The 26,311-nt window shown below is 39.5% G+C and overlaps 2 protein-coding genes across 2 annotated transcripts; both read right to left on the reverse strand.

The window, feature by feature from the left end:
- Positions 1-842: 842 nt before the first annotated feature.
- On the reverse strand, positions 843-15,759 carry LOC311081293 (plexin-C1-like). The gene is made up of 15 exons (XM_084111766.1): positions 14,737-15,759; positions 14,393-14,518; positions 13,104-13,238; positions 12,904-13,004; positions 12,625-12,733; positions 12,369-12,528; positions 12,153-12,261; positions 11,961-12,054; positions 11,747-11,779; positions 10,028-10,161; positions 9,731-9,910; positions 9,216-9,321; positions 1,976-2,143; positions 1,645-1,806; positions 843-1,478 (listed from the first exon to the last, which is right to left on the reverse strand). The coding sequence occupies exons 1-15, from the start codon at positions 15,643-15,645 to the stop codon at positions 1,392-1,394; spliced, it is 2,613 nt and encodes an 870-aa protein (XP_083967892.1). The 5' UTR covers positions 15,646-15,759; the 3' UTR covers positions 843-1,391.
- A 2,164-nt stretch (positions 15,760-17,923) lies between these two features.
- On the reverse strand, positions 17,924-25,592 carry LOC311082345 (plexin-C1-like). Its single transcript, XM_084113111.1, has 15 exons — positions 24,575-25,592; positions 24,261-24,386; positions 24,002-24,136; positions 23,802-23,902; positions 23,502-23,610; positions 23,249-23,408; positions 23,032-23,140; positions 22,839-22,932; positions 22,619-22,657; positions 21,323-21,456; positions 21,047-21,226; positions 20,686-20,794; positions 20,410-20,574; positions 20,163-20,324; positions 17,924-18,355 (listed from the first exon to the last, which is right to left on the reverse strand). Exons 1-15 carry the CDS (start codon positions 25,487-25,489, stop codon positions 18,269-18,271), a joined length of 2,625 nt encoding a protein of 874 aa, XP_083969237.1. The 5' UTR covers positions 25,490-25,592; the 3' UTR covers positions 17,924-18,268.
- Between the last annotated feature and the right edge of the window lie 719 nt (positions 25,593-26,311).

Consider the following 26,311-nt stretch of genomic DNA (forward strand, 5'->3'; position numbering starts at 1 on the left):
AGGGTGGGGTGTTTTAATTACAGAGAAATTGTAGCTTAGCCTACTTTCTGAAACATTTATCTATCCAAAAAGTTACTTTAGTGAAATGTAATAAAAAAAAGAAAAAAGATCTGCGTTCCTTTGAATACCGAAGCATACAATTAAAAAGTAGAATAGGCCTAAACGTTTTAGAAATTATCTGATGACATCAACAGGAAGGGGTTTTTATGAAGTAAGATTTTTTTCCACGTAGTTTGTATAACAACTTGTTTAATAATAACATTTGTATTTGTGTCCGGACTCCTATGTAAGGCTCTGAAAATCAATATGAAACAAATATCGTAACTGGACACAAATATCATGCACTTCGCAGACGATAGAAAAAGCATAGGTCTACATTTGTGGCCTACAGTATATGCAGAAATATATCAGTATATATCAGTTTAAGACCATAATTCTTTACATTAAAAATCATTATTTAACTCATCGGTTCATGCAACACATTCTGGCATAATAATGATGATGATGATAATAATAACAACAAAAACAGCCTAATAATAATATTAGCCAAGCTGAACTATTTGCACACTTTTGCATATGTGGAATCTTTAGTACACAACACATGTGATGATGATACATAGAACAATTCAGATCTGTTTAGAAGACCTTTTAGTGTTCTTACGATATTTAAGGTTTATATCATGTTAGAGATATAGACAAATTATATTCTATTATATTTTATTTTAGAGTAACCACACTGTGCTCTGAAATGTGTGCTGGTGACTTGCAGAAGTAAAAGCATGTTTCTGTGAGTTCATGTGTGCTTGTTAATTTAAATCAGACCAGACTCTCTTTTAATGGATTTTATGTTTGGCATGTTTATTAGTAAGTATGAGGTGTAAGGCAGTATAATGATAACATAAATTATCAGATTAATAACAAAAAATGACAGAAAAAATTTGTAGGTGTTCGATGAAAAAGAATCAATGAAAGCATTCTCCTAGAAAATAACTGTAAATAACAAACCAGTCCTCTGCAGGAACTTTGAATTGATTGTAAGTATATAGCGCCACCTGATGTTCAGTCTCAGGATTGCTCTCACAGGATATTTGAACACGGAGGTTGTTGAATAGTCAAAGCATGACAAAACTTTTTTTTTAAAGCTGAATAATTAACTATATATATACATATACTATACACACATACATATATATATATATATATATATGAAGAATATAAAAGAAAATGCAAACTGCTCAAATGTATAATTCCATAGAAATACGCAGATAGAAAAAATATAGAGCTCTATAGTCTTAGAAATAGCAAATAATCATTTTGAAAGTTTTTCACAAAAAACATTTTTTTTTTTTTTAGAATAATTTTTTTTTTCTGTGAGTGTTTTCATTGTTCTTTCATACTTGGCCAGGTTTGTTCTGTGGACTGAGGCAGAACAAATCCTTTGTATTCCCCATCCTGAGAACGTAATTCCCAATCATGATCTGAAATGACAATGAAAAGCAATGTCTTTTAATCACATAAAGTTGATTTAATAAGATTTACATTAAACTTAACACAACACTGTTAGCAGCAATTATCAAGTCAAATTATGAACTTCCATGTTTATAGATTTACCAAAGAATTGAAAATATCAAAAACCAGACGTACAGTTATTGAGTCCACATCTGTGACGGCTCCTGATTCTCCTTTAATCTTACAGATGATGGCATTGGACTCAAACACCTCCAAAACACACTGATACTGCTGATCTCCCTGTAGACCCGTCACTTTCACCTCACTCATACTCAAGTTCAATGCATCTGCTTTTTTCTGAGAAAGAGATGTAGAAGAGTGTGGAGGTTGTGAGATTCTCATGCTGATGTGCAAAAACACTGACTGCTCACAATAATATATTTTCTTAGAGTTTTTAACACCAGAGCCTGGAAAAAATAGGCATGCGTGCCAAAACATGCAGACTGTACATTGATCTTAAACTCACCTTAATGTTGACCTGTAGGTCGTTGGCCACTTGAAAGGTGGTGAATTCAGTGAATTCTGGATCAGGCTTGTAGGACAAATGCTTACAGTCCACAGTGGAGTTTCCAACTTTCATTGACAAGCTTAACAATCCACTACCATCATAACGGGGGGAATGAAACCACACATCCTGAGAAAAGAGAGACAATGAAGATATGACTCCAATACATGTGACATGTGAAGCTCCGTGAAACAATAAAACACAATAAAATTGCATGAGCTGACACAGACAAGCAATTTTAAAATTCTATAATATTTAGTGAATATATATATTATATATAATATATATATAATACTATATATTATATAGAATTTTAATATTGCTTGTCAGTTACCACCCATAACATGAAAATGATTAACGGTTTGTATATAAAGAAATTAATACTTTTATTTAGCAAGGCTGCAAAAGTGACAAAGTTAAAAAGATTTCAAATAAATACTGTACTTTTGTACATCCTATTAATTAAATCATACTGAAAAAATATATCAAAACATTTTTTTTCTTCAAAAACAACAAAAAAAGTCTTGAACTTTATTTAGCACACCAGGGTGACTAGGAACATGAAATTGTCTAGCTATGACTTCTTGTTTCACAGGAGTTTAAATATGAGGAAACACAAAGGCCAAATTCCCTTAATCATCTATCACAATGAGTAAAACCAAAGAAAATAGTTCTGATGTGCAGCAAAAGATTGTTGAGCATCACAAAATAGAAAGTGGCTGTAATAAAATAGCTAAAAATCCCCATTTTGACCATCAGGGCAATAATTAAGAAGTTATAATCAACTAAAGATGTTACGAATCTGCCAGGAAGAGGACGTTTGTCTATATTGTCTTAATGGATGGTGGGGATGAAAGTTTGAGTGGCCAAAGACTCTTCAATAATCACAGATGGAGAATTGCAGAGATTAGTTGAGTCTTGGGGTCAGAAAGCCTATTAAAAAAAAAAAAAAAATCAAACAACCCTTACACAACCACACTGTCAGGATTCCATCTCCACCACCACGCTCATCTTCACCTCCGCCCACTCATTCTCTCTCTCCGCCCATTCATCAAGTCACCCGTTCACTCTCCCCTGACTACTGATCACCGTCACCTGTGTCCCATCACCAGCACTCCCCATATAACCCACAGTCACCCTTCACTCAGTGTCTGGTCTCGTCATTACATGACCCACAGACTCCCGATCACTTACCCGGATACCTACCTGCCATTCATCCTCTCCGATCCGTCCTGCCTGCCATCCTGTTCTGCCTTCAGCCTGATATCTTCTGCAAAGAGAAAGAAAGAGAAAGACATTACCAACCAGCTAAGCATCCACTGTTATTCTGTGTTGCTGTTACTCACCATCTGTCTGCATCTCCGCACTATCTGCAATAAAAGCATTAACCTTACCATCTTGTCTGCATCCTCTGTGATCCCTGACAGAAGACCAGACCCAACATGCAGAAAGCGGAGTCTTCCGAGGACTTATACACAGATTTTCCAGCGGATTCCGTTACTTCCATTCCATCCATGTCAACACGTCCACTTCCGCATTCACCCGCTGCTTCGTTCACTGCCTCAGCGAGTCCCATGGCCCGGCCAGCGACCTACTCCGGTGAGGCGGAGAACTGCAGTGGGTTTCTTCTTCAAACATCGCTCTACTTCACCATGAACGAACATCTGTTTCACAACGATGCAGCCCGAGTCGCCTTCATGATTTCTCTCCTCTCTGGTCAAGCACTTCAGTGGGCTCAGTCCTTGTGGAACTCAGAATCTACAGTGGTAAAATCCATAACGGAATTCACGCAGCATTTCAAAGAGGTTTTTGGACAAACTGTTTCTGAGCTGTCTGTTCACGATCAACTGTATAATCTTCGTCAAGGAAATTCATCGGTGAGTTCTTTTGCCTTACAGTTCAGAACCCTTGCCGCATCCAGTGGTTGGAACGAAACCGCTCTGATCACCGCCTTTCGACATGGCCTGAACCCTAACACCCGCCATCTGCTGGTCGTGTATGAGGACAGCATGGGGTTAGAAAATCTTATCCAGAAGTCCATCCGCATCTCTCAACGTCTCTCAGCTTGTGATCAGTCTGCACCCACTGTAAGTTCTCCGCCCACGGTCAGTTCCAACACTCCTCCAGCACCTATTCCCATGGAAGTCGACTCCACGCGTCTCTCATCCTCTGAACGCCAGCGCAGAATTCTGCATCACCTTTGTCTTTACTGTGGATCGGATAAACACTTCCTCAGTACCTGTCCTGTTCGTCCACCGCGTCTGGCGGTAAGTTCTATTCAGACAACCCCTAAGATTGAATCATTAAACCGTACCAGAGTACATATCCTGACGTCTTCTGTGTGTCTCCCAGCGCAAGCTCTCATCGACTCCGGGTCAGCGGGGAACTTTATTTCCACCCAGTGTCTTGAGAAGCTGAATGTTCGCCGTCGACGCTTTGCCCAAGATCTTCCCATACAAACCATTCAAGGCAAGCCACTGGGACGAGGTCGTGTTCGTCACTTCACTCCCACTTTAATTCTTTGTATCGGCTGTTTGCATTCAGAGGAGATATCATTTATGGTGCTGTAGGAGTCCACCGCGGATATCATCCTGGGACGCCCATGGTTAATACAACATCAGCCAACACTCCACTGGGAATCCGGAGAGGTTCTTCGTTGGGGTGAAGATTGTCACTTATCCTGTCTTAGTTCTATCGAGAAAACTCGACCTTCAGCTCGTTCCAAGTCATCCATGGGTGAGTTCAATTTCCCTGTCTGTTCTACCTCGGTGGAAAGCCCCGAGCCACAGATTCAAGTCGAGATCCCAGTGGAGTACCGGGCGTTCCAGGATGTCTTCAGCAAGGTCCTGGCAACGAAGTTACCACCTCACCGGCCATGGGACTGCGCAATCGACTTGCTACCCGGAGGCGCAATCGACCATCCTTCCCAAGGGCCGCATTTATCCTCTGTCCATCCCGGAACAGAAGGCCATGGAGGAGTACGTTAAGGAAGCCATGGAGCAGCAGTTCATTCGACCATCTACCTCCCCTGCCGCTTCGAGTTTCTTCTTCGTGGCCAAGAAGGACGGAGGCTTGCGGCCGTGCATCGATTATCGTCAACTGAACTCCCAGACCATCAAGTTCCGTTATCCCCTTCCTCTGGTCCCAGCCGCCTTGGAACAGCTTCGTGGTGCGAGCATCTTCTCTAAACTGGATCTCCGAAGTGCTTACAACTTGATTCGTATTCGACGAGGGGACGAGTGGAAGACCGCCTTCGTGACCCTCTCAGGCCACTACGAATACCGGGTTATGCCCTTCGGACTGTCCAACGCTCCTGCAGTATTCCAGGGCTATATGAACGAGGTCCTTCGTGAGTTTCTCAACCGGTTCGTAGTGGTCTACATAGACGACATACTCATCTACTCTTCTTCCATGTCTGAGCACCGTCATCATGTCATTCAAGTCCTGGAGAAACTGAGAGAGCACCGATTATACTTGAAGTTGGAGAAGTGCGAATTCCATATTTCTACCGTGCAATTCCTGGGTTACATCATCAATCAACACGGCATCCAAATGGACCAGAGGAAGGTGGAAACCATTCAGAACTGGCCACAACCCTCTACAGTAAAGGACCTCCAAAGATTCCTGGGCTTCGCAAACTTCTATAGACGATTCATCCAAAACTACAGTCAGATCAGTGCTCCTCTCACATCTGCTCTCAAAGGCCGGCCCAAGTCTCTGTCCTTATCCCCCGAAGCCATTCAAGCATTCCAGCATCTGAAGGACGCCTTCACCACAGCTCCTATCCTCGTCCATCCAGATCCAGATCTTCCATTTGTGGTTGAGGTGGACGCCTCTTCCACCGGGGTAGGAGCTGTCCTCTCTCAGCGGCAGGGTGAGTCACGTAAACTCCTTCCATGTGCCTTCTTCTCCAAAAAGCTGTCCCCGGCGGAGCGGAATTATGACATCGGTAACCGGGAACTGCTGGCCATCAAACTGGCCCTGGAGGAGTGGAGACACTGGCTGGAGGGAGCTAACCACCAGTTTGAGGTAATTACTGACCATCGCAACCTCGAATACCTCAGAAAAGCCAAAAGACTGAACTCTCGTCAGGCCCGCTGGGCTCTCTTCTTTACCCGGTTTGATTTTGTAGTGTCGTACCGACCTGGAAGCAAGAACTGTAAGGCGGACGCACTCTCCCGGCTTCATCACGCATCTCAAGCCGACCCTCATCCTGAACCCATTCTCCCTCCAGCCATGATCCTCAGTCCCATCCTTTGGGACATCGACCAGCAGATCACCCAGGAGGTAGCTCGCCAACCCGCTCCGCCGGGAGGTCCAGAAGGGCGACTCTACGTACCTCCACATCTTCGGACACCCCTTCTGGACTCAGCTCACACCGTTCCGGGCTCTGGACATCCGGGTAGCAAGCGTACCCTCTCGCTCCTTAGTCAACGGTACTGGTGGCCATCCATCTCCCAGGATGTGTCCAGATTCATCCGCGGATGCTCAGTCTGTGCCATAACCAACACCCCGAGGAGACTTCCTGAAGGCAAAGTAGTGCCATTACCTCTTCCTCGGCGACCATGGTCCCATATAAGCATAGACTTCATGACTGATCTACCCAATTCAGAAGGCTTCATCTGCGTATTCGTCATTGTGGACCGGTTCTCCAAGGGGTGTAAACTAATTCCTCTACCTGGTCTTCCCACAGCCTTCGAATCCGCCGAAGCTCTCTTCACCCATGTCTTCAGGAATTTCGGCATCCCTGAGGACATCGTCTCGGACAGGGGACCCCAATTCATCTCCCGGGTATGGCATGCCTTCTTTAAGCTCCTCGGGGTCACTGTCAGCCTCTCTTCTGGTTATCACCCTCAGACGAATGGTCAGACTGAGCGGAAGATCCAGGAGATAGGAAGATATCTGCGTTCATACTGCCACCAGTACCAGGACAGCTGGAGCCGCTACCTCCCCTGGGCAGAATACGCTCAGAACTCCCTGCGGCAGAACACCACCGGGCTCACCCCCTTCCAATGTATCCTCGGATATCAACCTCCACTCTTTCCCTGGTCGGGTGAGCCCTCGGAGGTTCCAGCTGTCGACTTCTGGTTCCATCAGAGCGAGAGGGTATGGGACTCAGCTCACGTGCACCTCCAACAGGCTGTTCGGAGGCACAAAGAACATGCGGACCGTCGTCGTCTTGATGCACCTCAGTATCAACCTGGACAGAAGCTATGGTTATCAACTCGAGACATCCGCCTCCGACTGCCTTGCCGTAAACTGAGTCCTCGATTCATTGGACCATTCACCATCCAGAGGCAGTTGAACAAAGTCACTTACAGGCTCAGCCTTCCTCCCCAGTATCTGATTTCCCCTTCTTTCCATGTCTCTTTGCTCAAACCCTTCACTGACCCTGTCATTCCTGTTCCCTCAGATGGCTCTTCCTCGGACGTACCTCCTCCTCCCGTTCCTGTAGAAGAGGAACGAGTCTACCGCGTCCACACCATCTTGGACTCCCGGTGGCGAGGTTCCCGTCTGGAATACCTGGTGGACTGGGAGGACTACGGGCCAGAGGAACGTTCTTGGGTTCTTCGTGACGACATCCTGGATCCTGCCCTGTTGTCCCAGTTCCACGAAGACCATCCTGACCGTCCAGCACCCAGAGGTCAGGGTCGACCTCGCCGCCGGCAGCGCTCTTCTCAGGCGTCAGGAGCCACCTCGGGAGGGGGGGGGTACTGTCAGGATTCCATCTCCACCACCACGCTCATCTTCACCTCCGCCCACTCATTCTCTCTCTCCGCCCATTCATCAAGTCACCCGTTCACTCTCCCCTGACTACTGATCACCGTCACCTGTGTCCCATCATCAGCACTCCCCATATAACCCACAGTCACCCTTCACTCAGTGTCTGGTCTCGTCATTACATGACCCACAGACTCCCGATCACTTACCTGGATACCTACCTGCCATTCATCCTCTCCGATCCGTCCTGCCTGCCATCCTGTTCTGCCTTCAGCCTGATATCTTCTGCAAAGAGAAAGACATTACCAACCAGCTAAGCATCCACTGTTATTCTGTGTTGCTGTTACTCACCATCTGTCTGCATCTCCGCACTATCTGCAATAAAAGCATTAACCTTACCATCTTGTCTGCATCCTCTGTGATCCCTGACACACATGTTGTTTGGGAGGGTTTCAAGAAACATCCTCCTCGCTCCTCCAAAAACTCCAGCATATTCGGTTGTCAGACACGACTGGATCTTCAAACGGCACAGGGTTCTGTGGTCAGATGAAACTAAAAAAAAAAGCTTTTTGGCAGCAAAGATGGGTTTGGTGCACACAAGGATAAAAAGTACCCCATGTGTACAATTTAATATACCATTGGATCTTTAATGTTGTGGGCATATTTTTCTGCTGGAGGTCCTGGACTTCTTATTCAGATACATGGCATTGTGGATTCTATCAAATATCAACAGATAAAAAATCAAAACCTGACGCCTTCTACTAGAAATCTTATAATGGGCTTCTTCATCTTCCATCAGGACAACGATCCAAAACAAACATCAAAATCAACACAAAAATGTGTTAGGGAGCACAAAACGAAGCTTCTGCTATGACCGTCCCAGTTCCCTGACCTGATGAGTGGAGTGAACTGAAGAGAAGAAGCACCAACATGAACTTGTGAATCTGAAGGATCTGGAGAGATTCTGTATGGAGGAATGGTCTCTGATCTCTTGTCAGTTATTCTCCAAACTCATCAGGCATTATAGAAGAAAACTCAGAGCAGTTATCTTGGCAAAATGAGATTGCAAAAAGGTATTTAATAAAAGGGTGCCAATAATTGCAGATTTATTTTTTACAGCCATTTTTGAACATAACCAGGGGTATGATTAATTCTGAGCACGACTGTATATATATACATATATATAGTTCAAGACTTTACACACACACACACACACACACACGTTTGTTAGTGAGGGATAATCCAAGGCCTTAAAATAAAAGTAACCCCTTTAAAATAATCAATTACATATTTAGAGTCACTGAAGTGCTTTTAACAATTATATGAGCAGATAAATGACATTTCTTTCTAAATAAGACCTCATGCAGTGCATGTGTGAATCTGGGCTGTTTGAAGACTCACTGAAGTTATAAATAGCTGACCTCTGTGTATCAGATAAAGTGCTGTGAGTGATTGCAGGAGTAATAAACACACGTCTTACCTCTGAGCTTCTGTATTGTGTTTGAAGCTCTTTATTAGAGTTACTGACAATAACAGATTCCACAAATTCCATATTGCTCCCCTGAAGATCAATCTTCCTTCCACCACTGAATGAAGAGATATTAAAATATATATTAAAATATTTATTATAGAGATATTAACCATTTCAGCCAGTAATACAGAATATTAAGAACGGTCTTGCTGTCAGCAAGCAGGTTGCTCTTTCTGAAAATTTAAACAATACTAGTCTAAGGTCACATGTGAGTCAGTAAACTGCAGCTCTCAGAATTATGAAACATACAGGAAATTACTTAATGACTCACATAAATGTGTTTTTCCACAGTATCTCTGCAGATTATTACTTTGCAAACCTTAATTTTCCATATAAAAAATGCATATTTCAGGATTAAAATGCCATTAGATTACCAAGAGCATGACATTCAAAATGAGCAGTTTTTATCTCAAGGCACTGATGGGATATGGAAGCTGTTCTGCCAGTGGTCTGAAAGCTCTTACCTCCTCCAGGAGACTGTGGGCTGTATTCCTGTGCAGCTGGGCTGGGAACTGTAAGTGATGATACTGTTACCATGACAACGGTCGTCAGGAGTAACAACACACACTTTCACTGTTCCTTTAGTTCCACTGGGAGGAATGTGGAACCTTAAAGTGTCGCTGGAGCGATCAAACACTGGAGATCTGAGGGGAAACATTCATGCACAGATATACAATATAATTTATCTTAATCTACACACATTCATAAATACGACTAAACACAAACGCACACGAGTTTGAGTCTCACGCAAAGAGTCTCACTCTTTAGGAATAAACTCCAGATCCCCTTGAATATGGATTTTAATGACAGATTCCAGGTTCCTTCCTCTTAGTAAAACGTTGTTTCTGCCATGGAAAGAAACCTTGTTGGGCTCTAGAGAGAGAATCTCTGGCTCCTGCAGGACACAAAATGTTGCACTCAATAAAGAAAGGGCGTACAGGGGAAAAAAAGAAAATCCATATCCACTTAAAGGCAGGGTAGGTAGGATTTTTCACAAAAAAAAAAACATTCCAAATTTGTTTAAACTGTCTTTATATACCAATACATAATTAAAATGTAAGTACTCTGAAAAAGAGAGTATAAAAATCGAGTGTCTGTAGACCTCTCACGACTGTTGTAAACACAGCTAATTATTCCCATTCACTCCACCCCCTCCCTTCTGGGCTCCTTCCAAAGCCACGCCCCCAAAACACATGAACGCGTCGCGCGACGCCAAACGCTCAGGCTCAGCTGGAAGACGCATTTATTTACCTGAGACGAGTGGAGAGGAAGGAGCGCAGTGCATGCAGTGACATCATGTCAGAATCACATGTAATAAAATACCTAACTTTATCACTATAAATAGAAACAAATAAGATGGCTTTTAGTACTCACTATCAAGCTAGCATATCGATACTGGTAAAGTTTAAAATATATTTTGTTTGATTCGGAAACGAGCTATATTTATAGGTAACGAGCTATATTTATAAGGCAAAGCTAAAAACAGGTTGCATTGATACACGTTTTTCCATTACCATCAGTTAAACTGTGATGAAGGTGAATTTCGTGTAAGAGTCATAACATATACGGTGTTTTGCATGTAAGAGTTTCCATGATGAAAACATTGTTGACTCTGATGAGGACTAACGTTACACTCCAGAGACAAGTACCGCATCGTCAGCTCGAGGACAGGTCCGGGGTCGAGGGCGAAGCAGAGGAGGTCGTTCAAGAGTGCGGGCAATCAGGGTCCGAGGAAGTAATTTTTGCCTTCGCTGACTGCATATGCAGGTGCTTTGAATTTTGAATACTCTTTCTCTGCCATAATTTTACTCTTCGTAGGTTCCGCGCCTCTCTTGCACTCCTCAAATCAAACAGGTGCGCGCATATGGGCAGATCTAACAACAGGGGTGGTTGCCATGGTTGCGAGAGAGAGTGACAGTCGCCCAAACCAATCAATTGTTTTGTCCCGAATGGAAATAATGAGCTGTGTTTATTGCAGATTAAAAGGTCTACAGTCACTCGATTTTTATACTCTCTTTTTCAGAGCACTTACATTTTAATTATGTATTGGTATATAAAGACAGTTTAAACAAATTTGAAGAAAAGTTTTTTTTATAAAAATCCTACCTACCCTACCTTTAATACATGACCCAAAGCATTCTTTAATAAACAACAGAAATAAATGTAAATTTTATTACATACATTTTATAAATGATAATAATAATAATGTGTAGTAAATATAATTGTAAATATGGATCAATACTATTTTATACATAGTTTAAAAAGCATAATGATTGTGACAAATCATTTATTGCTTATATTATATAGAAGAAAGCAACTTTTGTTTTAAAAGAATTTTAAAAGCAAAAAGTTCCTCAAAAAGGAAACAAAATCCTCAGACTCTTGTAAAGTCACATCTATTTGAAATAGGAACAAACTGAAAAAACAACATCCCTATTCTGTGAAGTTGGATTCATAATGATTTCCATAATGACACTTACTGTTATCACAGAGAGTAGATCTTTACATGCATCCTAAAAAGTAGAAAAAGAGAGAGAACTGAGCGGTTCATTTACTTCCTGAGTTTTCTTCAGTCGACACAATGATATTTAAGCTATTAACGATGAATTAATATAATCTTGAATCTTTTTAAAGGTTATGTATTTCCCAGTACGTATAATGAAGCACTGGATTGTAGAATACAGTATGTCTCACCTGTATGAGTAACTGCCGTCCAGGTCCATGTGTCCAATCACAACGCTGAGAGGAAGAGGACCACTGACACCCAGATGAGACACACTGCACACACCTGCATTCATGCACATATGATGTATTAATATAATCTATAAAGCTCTGTGTTATATTTCTGAACTATGCAATTCTTCACTCTGAATTTCATTTTCTCACTGTGTATAAGCAGCATTTGTGTTATCTGTGATACTGGAGCAGTTCCTCATTGTCAGTGTCTCTGTGATCTTCAGATCCTTAATAGTAACAGTAGCAGAGACTTCTGAAACTGAATAGATTATCAAAAATGTTTATGGTTATAAAAAAAATCATATTCTGACTACAAAAATGTACTGTATAATAGCGCACATACAACTTCATTAATAGAAAACTAACCTCCAGGATAAAGTATGTGATCAGGAAAAGTACAGGAGCAGTTTGGGAAAACTGCAGTCAGATCAGACCCGTCACACAGATTCACACTTCCTGTGGTGAAGGAACATGAGAAAGCGGGATTTCCTGTGCTCTCCAGACTCAAGGCAAGATGTAGAGTAATCTGTGTAGGAGAGGGCAATGTTTGGTAGTCATATAAATTATTTATTTAATATATTCCCTAAATTATGATAAATACTTCCAGATTATGACCCTCTACCTTTCTAGAAGAGTTCTCTGTCATCTGAAAAGAAAGCAGCTGTGTCTTAAGAGAGTTTTTTGGGATGGACACCCATGAAGTATTTGAGCATTCATCTTGAGTAGAACATCTAGATAAAAGCATCATCAATTTATAACATACAGATCTGTTTGCACACTGCTCACAATGTCCATATAGATGATAAGAACTTAAAAGGCATATTATTGTTAGGTGATGATGCAGCCTATGCAGATTGCATGTGTGATGTGTGAAAAGTCCCATGTGATAAATGCAGATCACCTCTGTGTGTTCACACACCAGCCGCAGAGAGGATCCAGAGCAGCTCTGCAGTCTTTCAGAGAGTTGTATTTATCACACTGAACCACAGACACTCTTCTGAGCTACATCAAAAACATGAGCAGAAAGAGATAAGTGTGATGATTCAATGTACTGTAACACACGAGTAAAGTAATTGCAATTTCTAAATTTCTAAACCTTACCTCTTTCCTCAGAGCGATGTAGATATATTTGAAATCTACTGGATCAAAGTGCATTCTGGGAAGCACTGCTCGTTCATCATCAGATTTGTACAGCACTATTGGACAGCCTGGTGTGAATTTCTCATCCAACATAAACTAAAAATACAAACCGCATCATTATCCAAACTTTACTCAAATCAAATCATATGATTGTGCTTTATTTGTGTAATTTATTCATGTCACTAAGATATCGAGTTCCTATCACCGTATGATTATTCACAGATTCCACAAAAGTGCTCAAGTTTCTCAGAAATGCAGAAATTAATTTACAAACTATAAAACAGATCTAACAGAAACTAAAACAGACTGTTAATATAAAGACACAAAAAAAGAGAGAGTCAGAGTGAAAATATGAGCAATTTACGAAGAATATTATTAGTCATTGCTTATAATTATTCATTTATTTTTCCAAGTGTCTGTATGTAGGTCCTATAATTTTTTTTTATAATCCCCACCCCCCCACATGGATACCTAATTTTCTTAACTTTTACGCATTGTTTTGTTTACATTGATTTTATTGCAACTAAATAAAGGTTTAATATATGGATAGTTGGCATGAAATTTAAAGCACTATTTATCGAATTGTATAATAAAATGATTATACATGTTGTTTTATGATGTCATATTAATCACCAGGACCGTTTCCAGAACATATATTATTAAACATATAATATCATTTAAAACAATACCAAAATACAATATAGTCCAGCATACAACTACACTAAAAACCCATTTGCATTTTGCCAAAACACTTGGTAAACACGAGTCACAAAAACTCTTCAATTCCACCAACAACACAATAATAATAAAAACAATACATACAAAATAGCAATAAATGTCTGTAGTATTTTGAAGTGTACCAAAGACTTGGTGTACTCATCTTTGAAATAGTTGAAAGTGATGGGTCTCAGTATTATAAATATATAATTATGTTTTATTATATTAATTATGTTTCAAGTTCTGTTTTGTGTATTAATGCATTAAATATGAGTTTTCCAAATCTGATTCATAATGTGTTTTTTTATCAAGTTACCATTATAGAGATTAGTGTTCCTTTGAGCTAAAAGCTGGTTAAGACGTTTCATTATTTTAATGCCATGACCAAACCATGCCAAACCTAGAGCCCATTTTCATGACCAAGTCAATAACATACATGACACGATAACATAAAACTTGCATGCTTACAGCCTTATTCTGTCTACAGAGGAGGGTTTTTCAGAAATTAGTGAAAAATAAGATATGAGACAGACCTTTATCAGTTGTCCATCACTGGTTCCTATGAACAACACAATCCAGGATCCACTTCTAACTGCTGCCACTGATGACATTGAGCTGTACTTGAACACCACAGAGAGCGGCTGAAGGTTACTACCACTCTGCAACACAAAGAACAAAACTATTATGACTTTGGTGAATAGTGAAATTAAGTTTTGTCATGCAACATATTATATAATCTATTACAATTATTATACATAACTCAAATCGGTAGAACAACTAAACATTTGTAAAAAAAAACACATTTGTTTATAATAATTAACGAATTAAAAAAAAAAAAAACCATCTATATTGCGCACATAAATGCTGATTTTCCAACCTCAGATTCACATTTTTCACCAGTAGTGCAGAAACCCTTCACTCGGCCTCGAACTCTACTGATGTCGTACAGAGCCAGCGCGGTGTTCTCCGGATCCTGCTGATTCTGCGCACTGAACACTCCTGCCCAAATAACACCGTTCCCTGAGGGAATAACGGTGGAGGAGACGAGCACTGGATGAGCTTTATCATTGCAGCACTCTATCGTTGCAACCTGTAGGGATTTGAAGATCTCTTTCTTTTTTCCTTTATTGCTGTCCATCCGCAGGACGTGCACTTTCCTCTCCGAGTCAATCTTTGCGTTGAGAAATAAGTAGGACTCTGAGGGAGAAACTCTCTGGAATCCGTCAACAAATTCCACATCTCTAGCGGTGCTCTGGATGAAGGGGGTTGACTCTTCTTCTATGTCATTGAAAATCCCTCCAATTTGAGACTGTAAAGTGTTCCACAGTTTAACAACTGGATAAGGATCTTGAGGTTTTGTTTGTTTGTCCTTTTTCCCAACCAAAAGGTACCTAATGGTACTTGAACCTGCTATGAACGCAACAGATTTCTCATTCTGTCTCGGTCCTACCGATATACTTTCATAGTAAATACTCTTTGTGATGTCATTCAGATCAAGAACTTCGCAGTATCCATCTCTAAAGGTCCCACAGGTTATCAGGGTGTCGTTGTCGTCAAAAGGCACTAGAATGTTGACTCTATTTTGATGAGTGGCATTAGTGATGTCCTTCCTCTTCTCCTCAGAAAGATCGAGTCTCATCTGATGTAGTCGATGGTCAGTAAGAATGAACAACTTACTTTTACCAACTACAAAGTCCTTGATGTCTCCATCAAAGTTCACCACATCACTGCAAATGCAATGTTTCAAAAGTGGGAGCACAAGTATTGCAAGTAAGTATCCTCTCATCTTGCATATTTGAGAGATCAGTTAAAGTTTCGAGATCTTGTCACAGAGATCAACTGCGCTCAGATGCGTCCACGGCTGAAGTGGATGGAAGTGAAAGCAGCGGCTCTGAAGATGCCTGATGACTTCCTGACTTGTTTTGTTATACCATTTCATGATGAGACACTTTTCATAATCATACATAAAAGGAGAGTAAAAGGAACTCTCTCTTGAAATCATTTTATTGACAGCAGACTTTATATTTATTATAATCTTAAATAACTCTTATCTTAAAGATTCGGTTCATATCATGATTTTTGACCCACGATTCGATACAAAAACACTGTCAGTGTCGGCTGCAAAGATGAGGTTGAAGACGCTGACTCGCGATCTTCGCAGTAGTGAACGCGCCAGAGAGAAATGCACATTTCATACGGATTACATAAGCAGAGAGCAGTCTGTTTTCTTTCGTTTTGAATTGTTCTGTTTAAAAGTACACATTTCAAACTTTCTATAGATATATTTCTCAGGTCTGTGAGGAAAGTAGGCTACCGTATACGCTTAGTTTCGATTCATTTATGAGATGAGCTCCAGTTCACGCACCGGCGCCTCCGTGTCGTGATTATCTATTGTCTGCTATATTTACTACTTATTTATTAAATCCAGGCAATTGACTGATGAAACATTGATTAAAATGATTTTTCCACCTAAAAGTTAAAGATTTTTTTTGTGTCACGTCCGTAACGCATGTGTATTTCCCTCATATTAAATATAAAACACATGTGTAGACTGATATTTTTCTAATGTCTGGACTCCTTTATTAAGGGAGTATGGATATATAAACAGACGTTTCAATATATTGGTAGTAAATGCATTTTCTGAGAATTTATATTTCAAGTTTTTACTGCAGACATGATCCAGATAACGTTGGAATTGCCCAATTTTTAAAGAATTTATCCTCAACTAGTTTTGTGGTGTAGGTCTACGTATTTTATAATGTTAACTTCAAATAATACTAATAGTAATTTAAAGATGTGGTAGCATTGGATCTGGACGGGAAGGATAACTCTGGGAGTTGGAAGGGGGGTTTCGGGATTCTGCCTTCTCACATCGCAACACAGGTTCGTGGATCTCATATTGTTACAGCCCTAATAACCAGTAAAAAGCATGCTGATATTTGTATTAATTTAAATAGAATTAAATAATTGGTCATGCGCAGGTGTAGAAAGCACTGACATAACAACCCGCCCCTGCGCAGTCTTCAAATAACCCCGCGCTGAATCGAATTTTGAAATTCAAATGCTTGATTGTGTGGGTAGTGTGGGGAGGGGGGCCCTACAAGACATTGTGCCCAGGGGCCTCTGAATTCTTAATCCGGGCCTGTCCGCGGGTGTGAGTGGAAGTGAAAGTGCTGTGAGAGGAGGGTGGGGTGTTTTAAATACAGATAAATTGTAGATTACTTTCTGAAACATTTATCTATCCAAAAAGTTACTTTCGTGAAATGTAATAAAAAATAAAAATAAAAGATCTGCGTTCCTTGTATCCCGAAGCACACAATTAAAAAGTAGAATAGGCCTAAACGTTTTAGAGATTATCTGATGACATCAACAGGAAGGGGTTTTTATGAAGTAAGATTTTTTTCCACGTAGTTTGTATAACAACTTGTTTAATAATAACATTCGTATTAGTGTCCTGACTGTAAGGCTCTGAAAATTAATATGAAACAAATATCGTACTGGACACAAATATCACACACTTCGCAGACGATAGAAAAATATAGGTCTACATTTGTAGCCTACAGTATATGCAGAAAGAAATTAGTTTAAGAACATAATTCTTTACATTGAAAATCATTATTTAACTCATCGGTTCATCTGGCATAATAATGATGATGATAATAACAACAAAAACAGCCTAATAATAATATTAGCTTAGCTGAACTAGGCGGATATTTGCACACTTTTGTATATGTTATGTTATTGAATGTATGAAATAAAAAGGCACTACACTGAAATATTAAAATTTTATGCACAGCTGGTATGTTTGTTAAAAATGTGGAATCTTTAGTATACAACATAGTACATGTGATGATGATAGCCTACATACAGAACAATTCAGATCTGTGTTTAGAAGACCGTTTAGTGTTCTTAAGATATTTAAGGTTTATATCATGTTAGAGATAGACAAATTATATTATATTCTATTTTATTTTAGAGTAATCACGCTGTGCTCTGAAATGTGTGCTGGTGACTTGCAGTTCGTGTGTGCTTGTTAATTTAAATCAGACCAGACTCTTTTTTAAAGGATTTTATGTTTGGCATGTTTATTAATAAGTATGAGGTGTAAGGTGGTATAATGATAACATAAATTACCAGAATAATAACAAAAAATAATAGAAGAATTTTGTAGGTGTTCGATGAAAAAGAATCGATGAAAGCATTCTCTAACAAAATAACTGTAAATAACAAACCAGTCCTCTGCAGGAACTTTGAGTTGATTGTAAGTATATAGCGCCACCTGATGTTCAGTCTCAGGATTGCTCTCACAGGATATTTGAGCGCACGTTGTTGAATAGTTAAAGCAATGACAAAACATTTTTTTTTTTTTTAGAATAATTTTTTTTTCTGTGAGTGTTTTCATTGTTCTTTCATACTTGGCCAGGTGTGTTCTGTGGTCTGAGGCAGAACAAATGCTTTGGATTCCCCATCCTGAGAACATAATTCCCAATCGTGATCTGAAATGACAATGAAAAGCAATGTCTTTTAATCTCATAAAGTTGATTTAAAGGAACACTTCGACTTTTTGGGACTTTAGCTTATTCACCATATCCCTCAGAGTTAGATTAGTCCATACATACCTTTTTCATCTCCGTGCGTGCTGTCTGTTTGACGCACCCACCGCTAGCCTAGCTTAGCACAATCAAAGACTGGATGTAAATGGCTACAGCTAGCATACTAATCCCAATAAGTGACAAAATAACGCCAACATTTTCCTATTTACATGTTGTGATTTGTATAGTCACAGTGTGTACAAATAACAAGGTCATATGAGACACAGACATTTTTTAAACGTTTAAATACTGGGAACTATTTTCTCAGAAGGCGAAGCACTGCTACTTGGGCGGAGTGATGAGCGCAGCACCCAAGAAGCGCCGTGGTGAGGAGCAGGAGTTCGCTCAGAGTTGGAGTAATAGAGTCAGCAATTAACTTACTAGATAGTAATTGCAAAGTTTACAATCATGGGTGTTTGCTGTTTTGTAAAGAGCTGCGATAATAAACAGGGGAATTCCAACCAAAAACACTGACCTGATGAGTCAATGGCTACTTGCTCTGGATATAGATCCAAACACACCTGTAAACATCATCAAGGACTATCGCGTTTGTTTAGAACATTTCACTGAGGACGACTATTTTGAAAAAATGGAATTTGCCACACGGACCATGAAACGTGTTCTGAAGGATAACGTTACGGCCATTTCATCGATAGTAAAGACAGGACAAAGTGGATCACCTGCGGCTGCGGTAAGTGTTCCGTTATGTTTTTAGATGACTAGCCTACTGTTACAGTGCCATTAACGTTAGATGTAATGTAACCTTCGTGACACTATTACATGAATAGGGTGATCACTACTATTACAGTTGTTCCCGGGCTCCATGTATCCCCTGTAATGTTAGTATTGTGTTGTCACAAACGCGCTCTATCGCCCCAGTAACAAATAAGCGGCGCTAAAGGTAACTTTCAGGACTGAAGCCTTCAACTTGCTAATGAATTGGAGGGGGGGGGATGGGCAGTTTTCATTTTTGAGAAACAGTAACCTTGTTTGTGAAATAGTAGGCTACTCCCGTTCTGATTCTCCCCTCGACCTCAGTCTGTTCGGCATTGTTTATCAGCTTCCAAAGTTTGTAACTCCTCGTCTGTGTATTCTGGCTCAAAACGATATGGTTTTGGATCTTGGTTTGATACCAAATAAAAATCCTCTGACAATTCCTCAAAGTCAGCCATGATCACGAATCACGTTCGCTACTAGCTAGTTAGTTGGTTTTGTTGACTGAACGGCTCTTCTCGGGTGCTGCGCTCATTTCTCCGCCCAAGTAGCAGTGCTTCGCCTTCTGAGAAAATAGTTCCCAGTATTTAAACGTTTAAAAAATGTCTGTGTCTCATATGACCTTGTTATTTGTAAACACTGTGACTATACAAATCACAACATGTAAAAAGGAAAATGTTGGCGTTATTTTGTCACTTACTGGGATTAGTATGCTAGCTGTAGCCATTTACATCCAGTCTTTGTGCTAAGCTAGGCTAGCGGTGGGTGCGTCAAACAGACTTAAAGCACGCACGGAGATGAAAAAGGTATATATGGACTTATCTAACTCTGGGGGATACTGTGAATAAGCTAAAGTCCCAAAAAGTCGAAGTGTTCCTTTAATAAGATTTAAATGAAACTTAACACAGCACAGTTAACAGCAATTATCAAGTCAAAATATGAACTTCCATGTTTATAGATTTACCAAAGAAATGAAAATATCAAAAACCGGACGTACAGTTATTGAGTCCACATCTGTGATGGCTCCTGATTCTCCTTTAATCTTACAGATGATGGCATTGGACTCAAACACCTCCAAAACACACTGACACTGCTGATCTCCCTGTAGACCCGTCACTTTCACCTCACTCATACTCAAGGTCAATGCATCTGCCTTTTTCTGAGAAAGAGAGATCCACAAGATGAATTTGTGTTAACTCAAATTATAAAGTTCAGGTCTTGCTCAGTTTTTAGCAATTCTTTACCTGAATGTTCACCAGTAGGTCGTTGGCCACCTGTAAGGTGGTGAATGTGAATTCGGGATCAGGCTCGTAGGACAAATACCCACAGTCAATAGTGGAGTTCACAACTTTCAATAATAAGCTTAACAGTCCACTGCCATAATAACGCGGGGAATGAAACCAAAAGCCCTGAGAAAAGAGAGACAATGAAAAATTACTCCAATATGACTTTAATTAAAGATTTTATCCCCTTGATTCTTTGACATAATTCACCCTTTGACCTCTGTGTGTTAGTCTTACCCCTGAGCTTCTGCTGTATTGTGTTTGAAGCTCTTTATTAGAGTGAAGGACAATAACTGATTCCACAGATTCCATATTGCTCCCCTGAACATGAATCTTCCTTCCACCACTGAATAAAGAGATATTAAAACCAATTTCAGTCAATAATGCATAATAAACTATGTTAAAGTAAAAGTACAGTATTAACATTTTAATTCCTCCCACTAACTTTCCTGAATGTGTATTTCACACACACACACACACACACACACACACACACACACAAACACAAAGACACTAAATTCAAGATGTTTCAGCAACCAATGGAAGTAAAACTGATGGGATATGGAAGCTGTTCTGCCAGTGGTCTGAAAGCTCTTACCTCCTCCAGGAGACTGTGGGCTGTATTCCTGTGCAGCTGGGCTGGGAACTGTAAGTGATGGTACTGTTACCATGACAACGGTCGTCAGGAGTAACAACACACACTTTCACTGTTGCTTTAGTTCCACTGGGAGGAATGTTGAACCTTAAAGTGTTGTTGGAGCGATCAAACACTGGAGATCTGAGGGGAAACATTCATGCACAGATATACAATATCATTTATCTGAATCTACACACATTCATAAATACGACTAAACACAAACACACATAATCTCACTCTTTAGGAATACACTCCAGATCCCCTTGAAAATGGATTTTTGTGACAGATTCCAGGTTCCTTCCTCTTAGTAAAACGTTGTTTCTGCCATGGAAAGAAACCTTGTTGGGCTCCAGAGAGAGAATCTCTGGCTCCTACAGGAGACAAAAGTTGCACTCATAAAGAAAGGGCGTTAAAAAAAAAAAAAAAAAAAATCTATATAATTCAATATGACCACAACATTTTTAATGAACAGAAGTTAAAAATATTTTTTTGAATAAAAAATGACATAATTAGATAATAAAAAATTATAATATATAATTGTAAATATAAAAAATATATTATATATAATTTAAAAAGCATGATGATTGACACATTGTTTGCTGCTGATATGATGTACAAGAAAACTACTGTTGTTTTAAAGGGTTAGTTCACCCAAATATTTAAATTCTGTCATTAATTACTCACCCTCGTCATACCAAACCCATAGACATTCGTTCATCTTCGGAACACAAATGAACATATTTTTTTTAATGAAATATGACAGATTTCTGTGCCTCCATTGACAGCTACGCAACTACCACTTTGACGCTTCAAAAAGTTCATAAAGAGATTGTAAAACTAATATGAATTGAGTGGTTTGGTCCAAATTTTCGGTAGAGACTTGATCGCTTTATATAAAATCCTAAAATTAAATCTGTCAGAAAATTTTGACTAAACCACTCAATCCATATGGATTAGTTTTTAAAACTCTTTATGAACATTGTGAAGCATCAAAGTAATAGTTGCGTAGGATATCAATGGAGGGATAGAAATCTCTCTGATTACAAATATCTTCATTTGGGTATCAAAGATTAACAAAAGTTTTATGGGTTTGAAACAACATGAGGGTGAGTAAATTATGACAGAATTTTCATTTTTGGATAAATTTTCCCTTTAAGAGAATATTATGAGCAAATTATTCCTAAGAAAAAGTAAAAGCAAAACAAAATACTCAGACACTTGTAAAGTCATATTCATAAGTTAAAGGAGAACTCTTAAATTTTAAGAGTAAATTACATTTTTTTGTAAATTTGGAGTGCTGTCAATACAGAGAACAACGACAAAAATCGTTGTTCTCTGTCAAAAACTTTCCCCATTGAAGTCAACAGGGTGCAAATTTTAAAAAGAGGATAACACGGTGTAGGCAACACCGATTTTTGTCGTTGTTCTCTGTATTGACAGCACTCCAAAGTCATATTAATTTGAAATAGAAACAAACTGAAAAAACAACATCCCTATTCTGTGAAATTGGGTTCATAATAGTATGACACTTACTCTGTAGATAATCTCAGAGAGTAGATCTTTACATGCATCCTAAAAAGTAGAAAAAGAGAGAGAACTGAGCGGTTCATTTACTTCCTGAGTTTTCTTCAGTCCACACAATGATATTTAAGCTATTAACAATGAATTAATATAATCTTGAATCTTTTTAAAGGTTATGTATTTCCCAGTACGTATAATGAAGCACTGGATTGTAGAATACAGTATGTCTCACCTGTATGAGTAACTGCCATCCAGGTCCATGTGTCCAATCACAACGCTGAGAGGAAGAGGACCACTGACACCCAGATGAGACACACTGCACACACCTGCATTCATGCACATATGATGTATTAATATAACCTATAAAGATCTGTGTTATCATTTCTGAACTATGCAATTCTTCACACTGAATTTCATTTTCTCACTGTGTATAAGAAGCATTTGTGTTTTCTGTGATACTGGAGCAGTTCCTCAGTGTCAGTGTCTCTGTGATCTTCAGATCCTTAATGGTAACAGTAGCAGAGACTTCTGAAACTGAATAGATTATCAAAAATGTTTATGGTTATAAAAAAAAATCATATTCTGACTACAAAAATGTACTGTATAATAGCGCACATACAACTTCATTAATAGAAAACTAACCTCCAGGATAAAGTATGTGATCAGGAAAACTACAGGAGCAGTTTGGGAAAACTGCAGTCAGATCAGACCCGTCACACAGATTCACACTTCCTGTGGTGAAGGAACATGAGAAGGCGGGATTTCCTGTGCTCTCCAGACTCAAGGCAAGATGTAGAGTAATCTGTGTAGGAGAGGGCAATGTTTGTTCTTATAAATTATTTCTTAAATATATTCCCTAAATTATGATAAATATTTTAAGATTATGACCCTCTACCTTTCTAGAAGAGTTCTCTGTCATCTGAAAAGAAAGCAGCTGTGTCTTAAGAGAGTTTTTTGGGATGGACACCCATGAAGTATTTGAGCATTCATCTTGAGTAGAACATCTAGATAAAAGCATCATCAATTTATCACGTACAGATCTGTTTGCACGCTGCTCACCATGTCCATATAGATGATAAGAATTTAAAAGACTGTTCAACAGTAAATCATTAGGCATTTTATTATTAGATGATGATGCAGCCTGCAGATTGCATGTGTGATGTGTGAAAGTCCCATGTGATAAAGGCAGGCTGACCTCTGTGTGTTCAAACACCAGCCGCAGAGAGGATCCAGAGCAGCTCTGCAGTCTTTCAGAGAGCTGTATTTATCACACTGAACCACAGACACTCTTCTGAGCTACATCAAAAACATGAGCAGAAAGAGATAAGTGTGATGATTCAATGTACTGTAACACATGAGTAAAGTAATTGCAATTTCTAAATTTCTAAACCTCACCTCTTTCCTCAGAGCGATGTAGATATATTTGAAATCTACTGGATCAAAGTGCATTCTGGGAAGCACTGCTCGTTCATCATCAGATTTGTACAGCACTATTGGACAGCCTGGTGTGAATTTCTCATCCAAAACCAGCTAACAACAAACAGAAATATAAATCATAAATTGTGATTGTATTAGTTCAAATGCAGAGGTAAACAACAGATTAAATGGAGGGCAGGAGTTTAGAAATGAAAACTTATTGAGAGGTGAAGGAGACCTTTATCAGTTGTCCATCACTGGTTCCTATGAACAACACAATCCAGGATCCACTTCTAACTGCTGCCACTGATGACATTGAGCTGTACTTGAACACCACAGAGAGCGGCTGAAGGTTACTACCACTCTGCAACACAAAGAACAAAACTATTATGACTCTGGTGAATAGTGAAATTAAGTTTTGTCATGCAACATATTATATATTCTATTACAATTATTGTACATGGGTAACTCAAATCGGTACAACTACTAGGCCTAAACATTTGTAAAAAAACATGTAGGCTATATTGAGCACATAAATGCTGATTTTCCAACCTCAGAATCACATTTTTCACCAGTAATGCAGAAACCCTTCACTTTGCCTTGAACTCTACTGATGTCGTACAGAGCCAGCGCGGTGTTCTCCGGATCCTGCTGATTCTGCGCACTGAACACTCCTGCCCAAATAACACCGTTCCCTGAGGGAATAACGGTGGAGGAGACGAGCACTGGACGAGCTTTATCATTGCAGCACTCTATCGTTGCAGCCTGTAGGGATTTGAAGATCTCTTTCTTTTTTCTGTTATTGCTGTCCATCCGCAGGACGTGCACTATCCACGCCGAGTCAGTCTTTGCATTGAGAAATAAGTAGGACTCTGAGGGAGAAACTCTCTGGAATCCGTCAACAAACTCCACATCTCTAGCGGTGCTCTGGATGGAGGGGTGTATTCCTTCTTCTATGTAGTTGAAAATACCCATATACTGAGACGTTAAAGTGTTCCACAATTTAACAACAGGATACTGGGAATCTTGAGTGCTTTTGTGTTCGTCATTTTTCCCAACCAAAAGGTACCTACTGGTACTTGGACCTGCTATGAACGCAACAGATTTCTCATTCTGTCTCGGTCCTACCGAGATACCACTTTCATAGTAAATACTCTTTGTAATGTCATTTATATCAAGAACTTCGCAGTATCCATCTCCAAAGGTCCCACAGGTTATCAGGGTGTCGTTGTCGTCAAAAGGCACTAGAATGTTGACTCTATTTTGATGAGTGGCATTAGTGATGTCCTTCCTCTTCTCCTCAGAAAGATCGAGGCTCATCTGATGTAGTCGATGGTCAGTAAGAACGAACAACTTACTTTTACCAACTACAAAGTCCTTGATGTCTCCATCTAAGTTCTTCACATCACCGCAAATGCAATGTTTCAAAAGTGGGAGCACAAGTATTGCAAGTAAGTATCCTCTCATCTTGCATATCTGAGAGATCAGTTGAAGTTTCGAGATCTTGTCACAGAGATCAACTGCGCTCAGATGCGTCCACGGCTGAAGTGGATAGAAGTGAAAGCAGCGGCTCTGAAGATGCCTGATGACTTCCTGTTTTGTTTTGTATGTTATACCATTTCACGATGAGACACTTTTCATAATCCTACATAAAATAAAGAGTAAAAGGAACAAGTATAGGCGACTGTCTCTTGAAATCATTTTATTGACAGCAGACTTTATATTTATTATCTTTATCTTTAAGTTCTACAATCCTTTGGTTAGGCTACTGCTGCACCTTTGTGGTGTAAAAACAGCTTTATTTAGAATAAAATATGATGAAGCAGGGAAAAAAAATATTTCTTGATTATGTTTTATCATTTGCTTATGCTTTATCATTTAATCATTTAGATCCTAAAAATCATTTATTTTAAGAAATCATTAATATCATGTTGTTGTGTTTCTCATTAGTATTATCATTTGATGTGTTTACCATTAATATCATTTGAAATGTATGTTAAATGCTTTTCTTTTATTCATATTTATGCCTCAAATGTAGCTGATTGACTTTGGGTGAACTTTTGTAAGCTATAGCTGTTTAAATGAGGTCAAGAGTCTATAAGTTTCCAATAGACAGACCACGAATGCCCGAATGTCTCAGAATAAAGTGATAAACGAATGTTATCTTAGCTGAACATCTTGCAGAAGAGACATGTGCAGTAGTTCTGTATTGTGTATTGTATCAAGATTAACACCTTTCTGACACATGGGGTACGAGTGTGTCCGCCTCAGTGTGTGAAACCACAAAAG

This window comes from Abramis brama, assembly GCF_963993115.1.
Source record: "Abramis brama genome assembly, chromosome: 4".
In the NCBI taxonomy this organism is placed as follows: Eukaryota; Metazoa; Chordata; class Actinopteri; order Cypriniformes; family Leuciscidae; genus Abramis; species Abramis brama.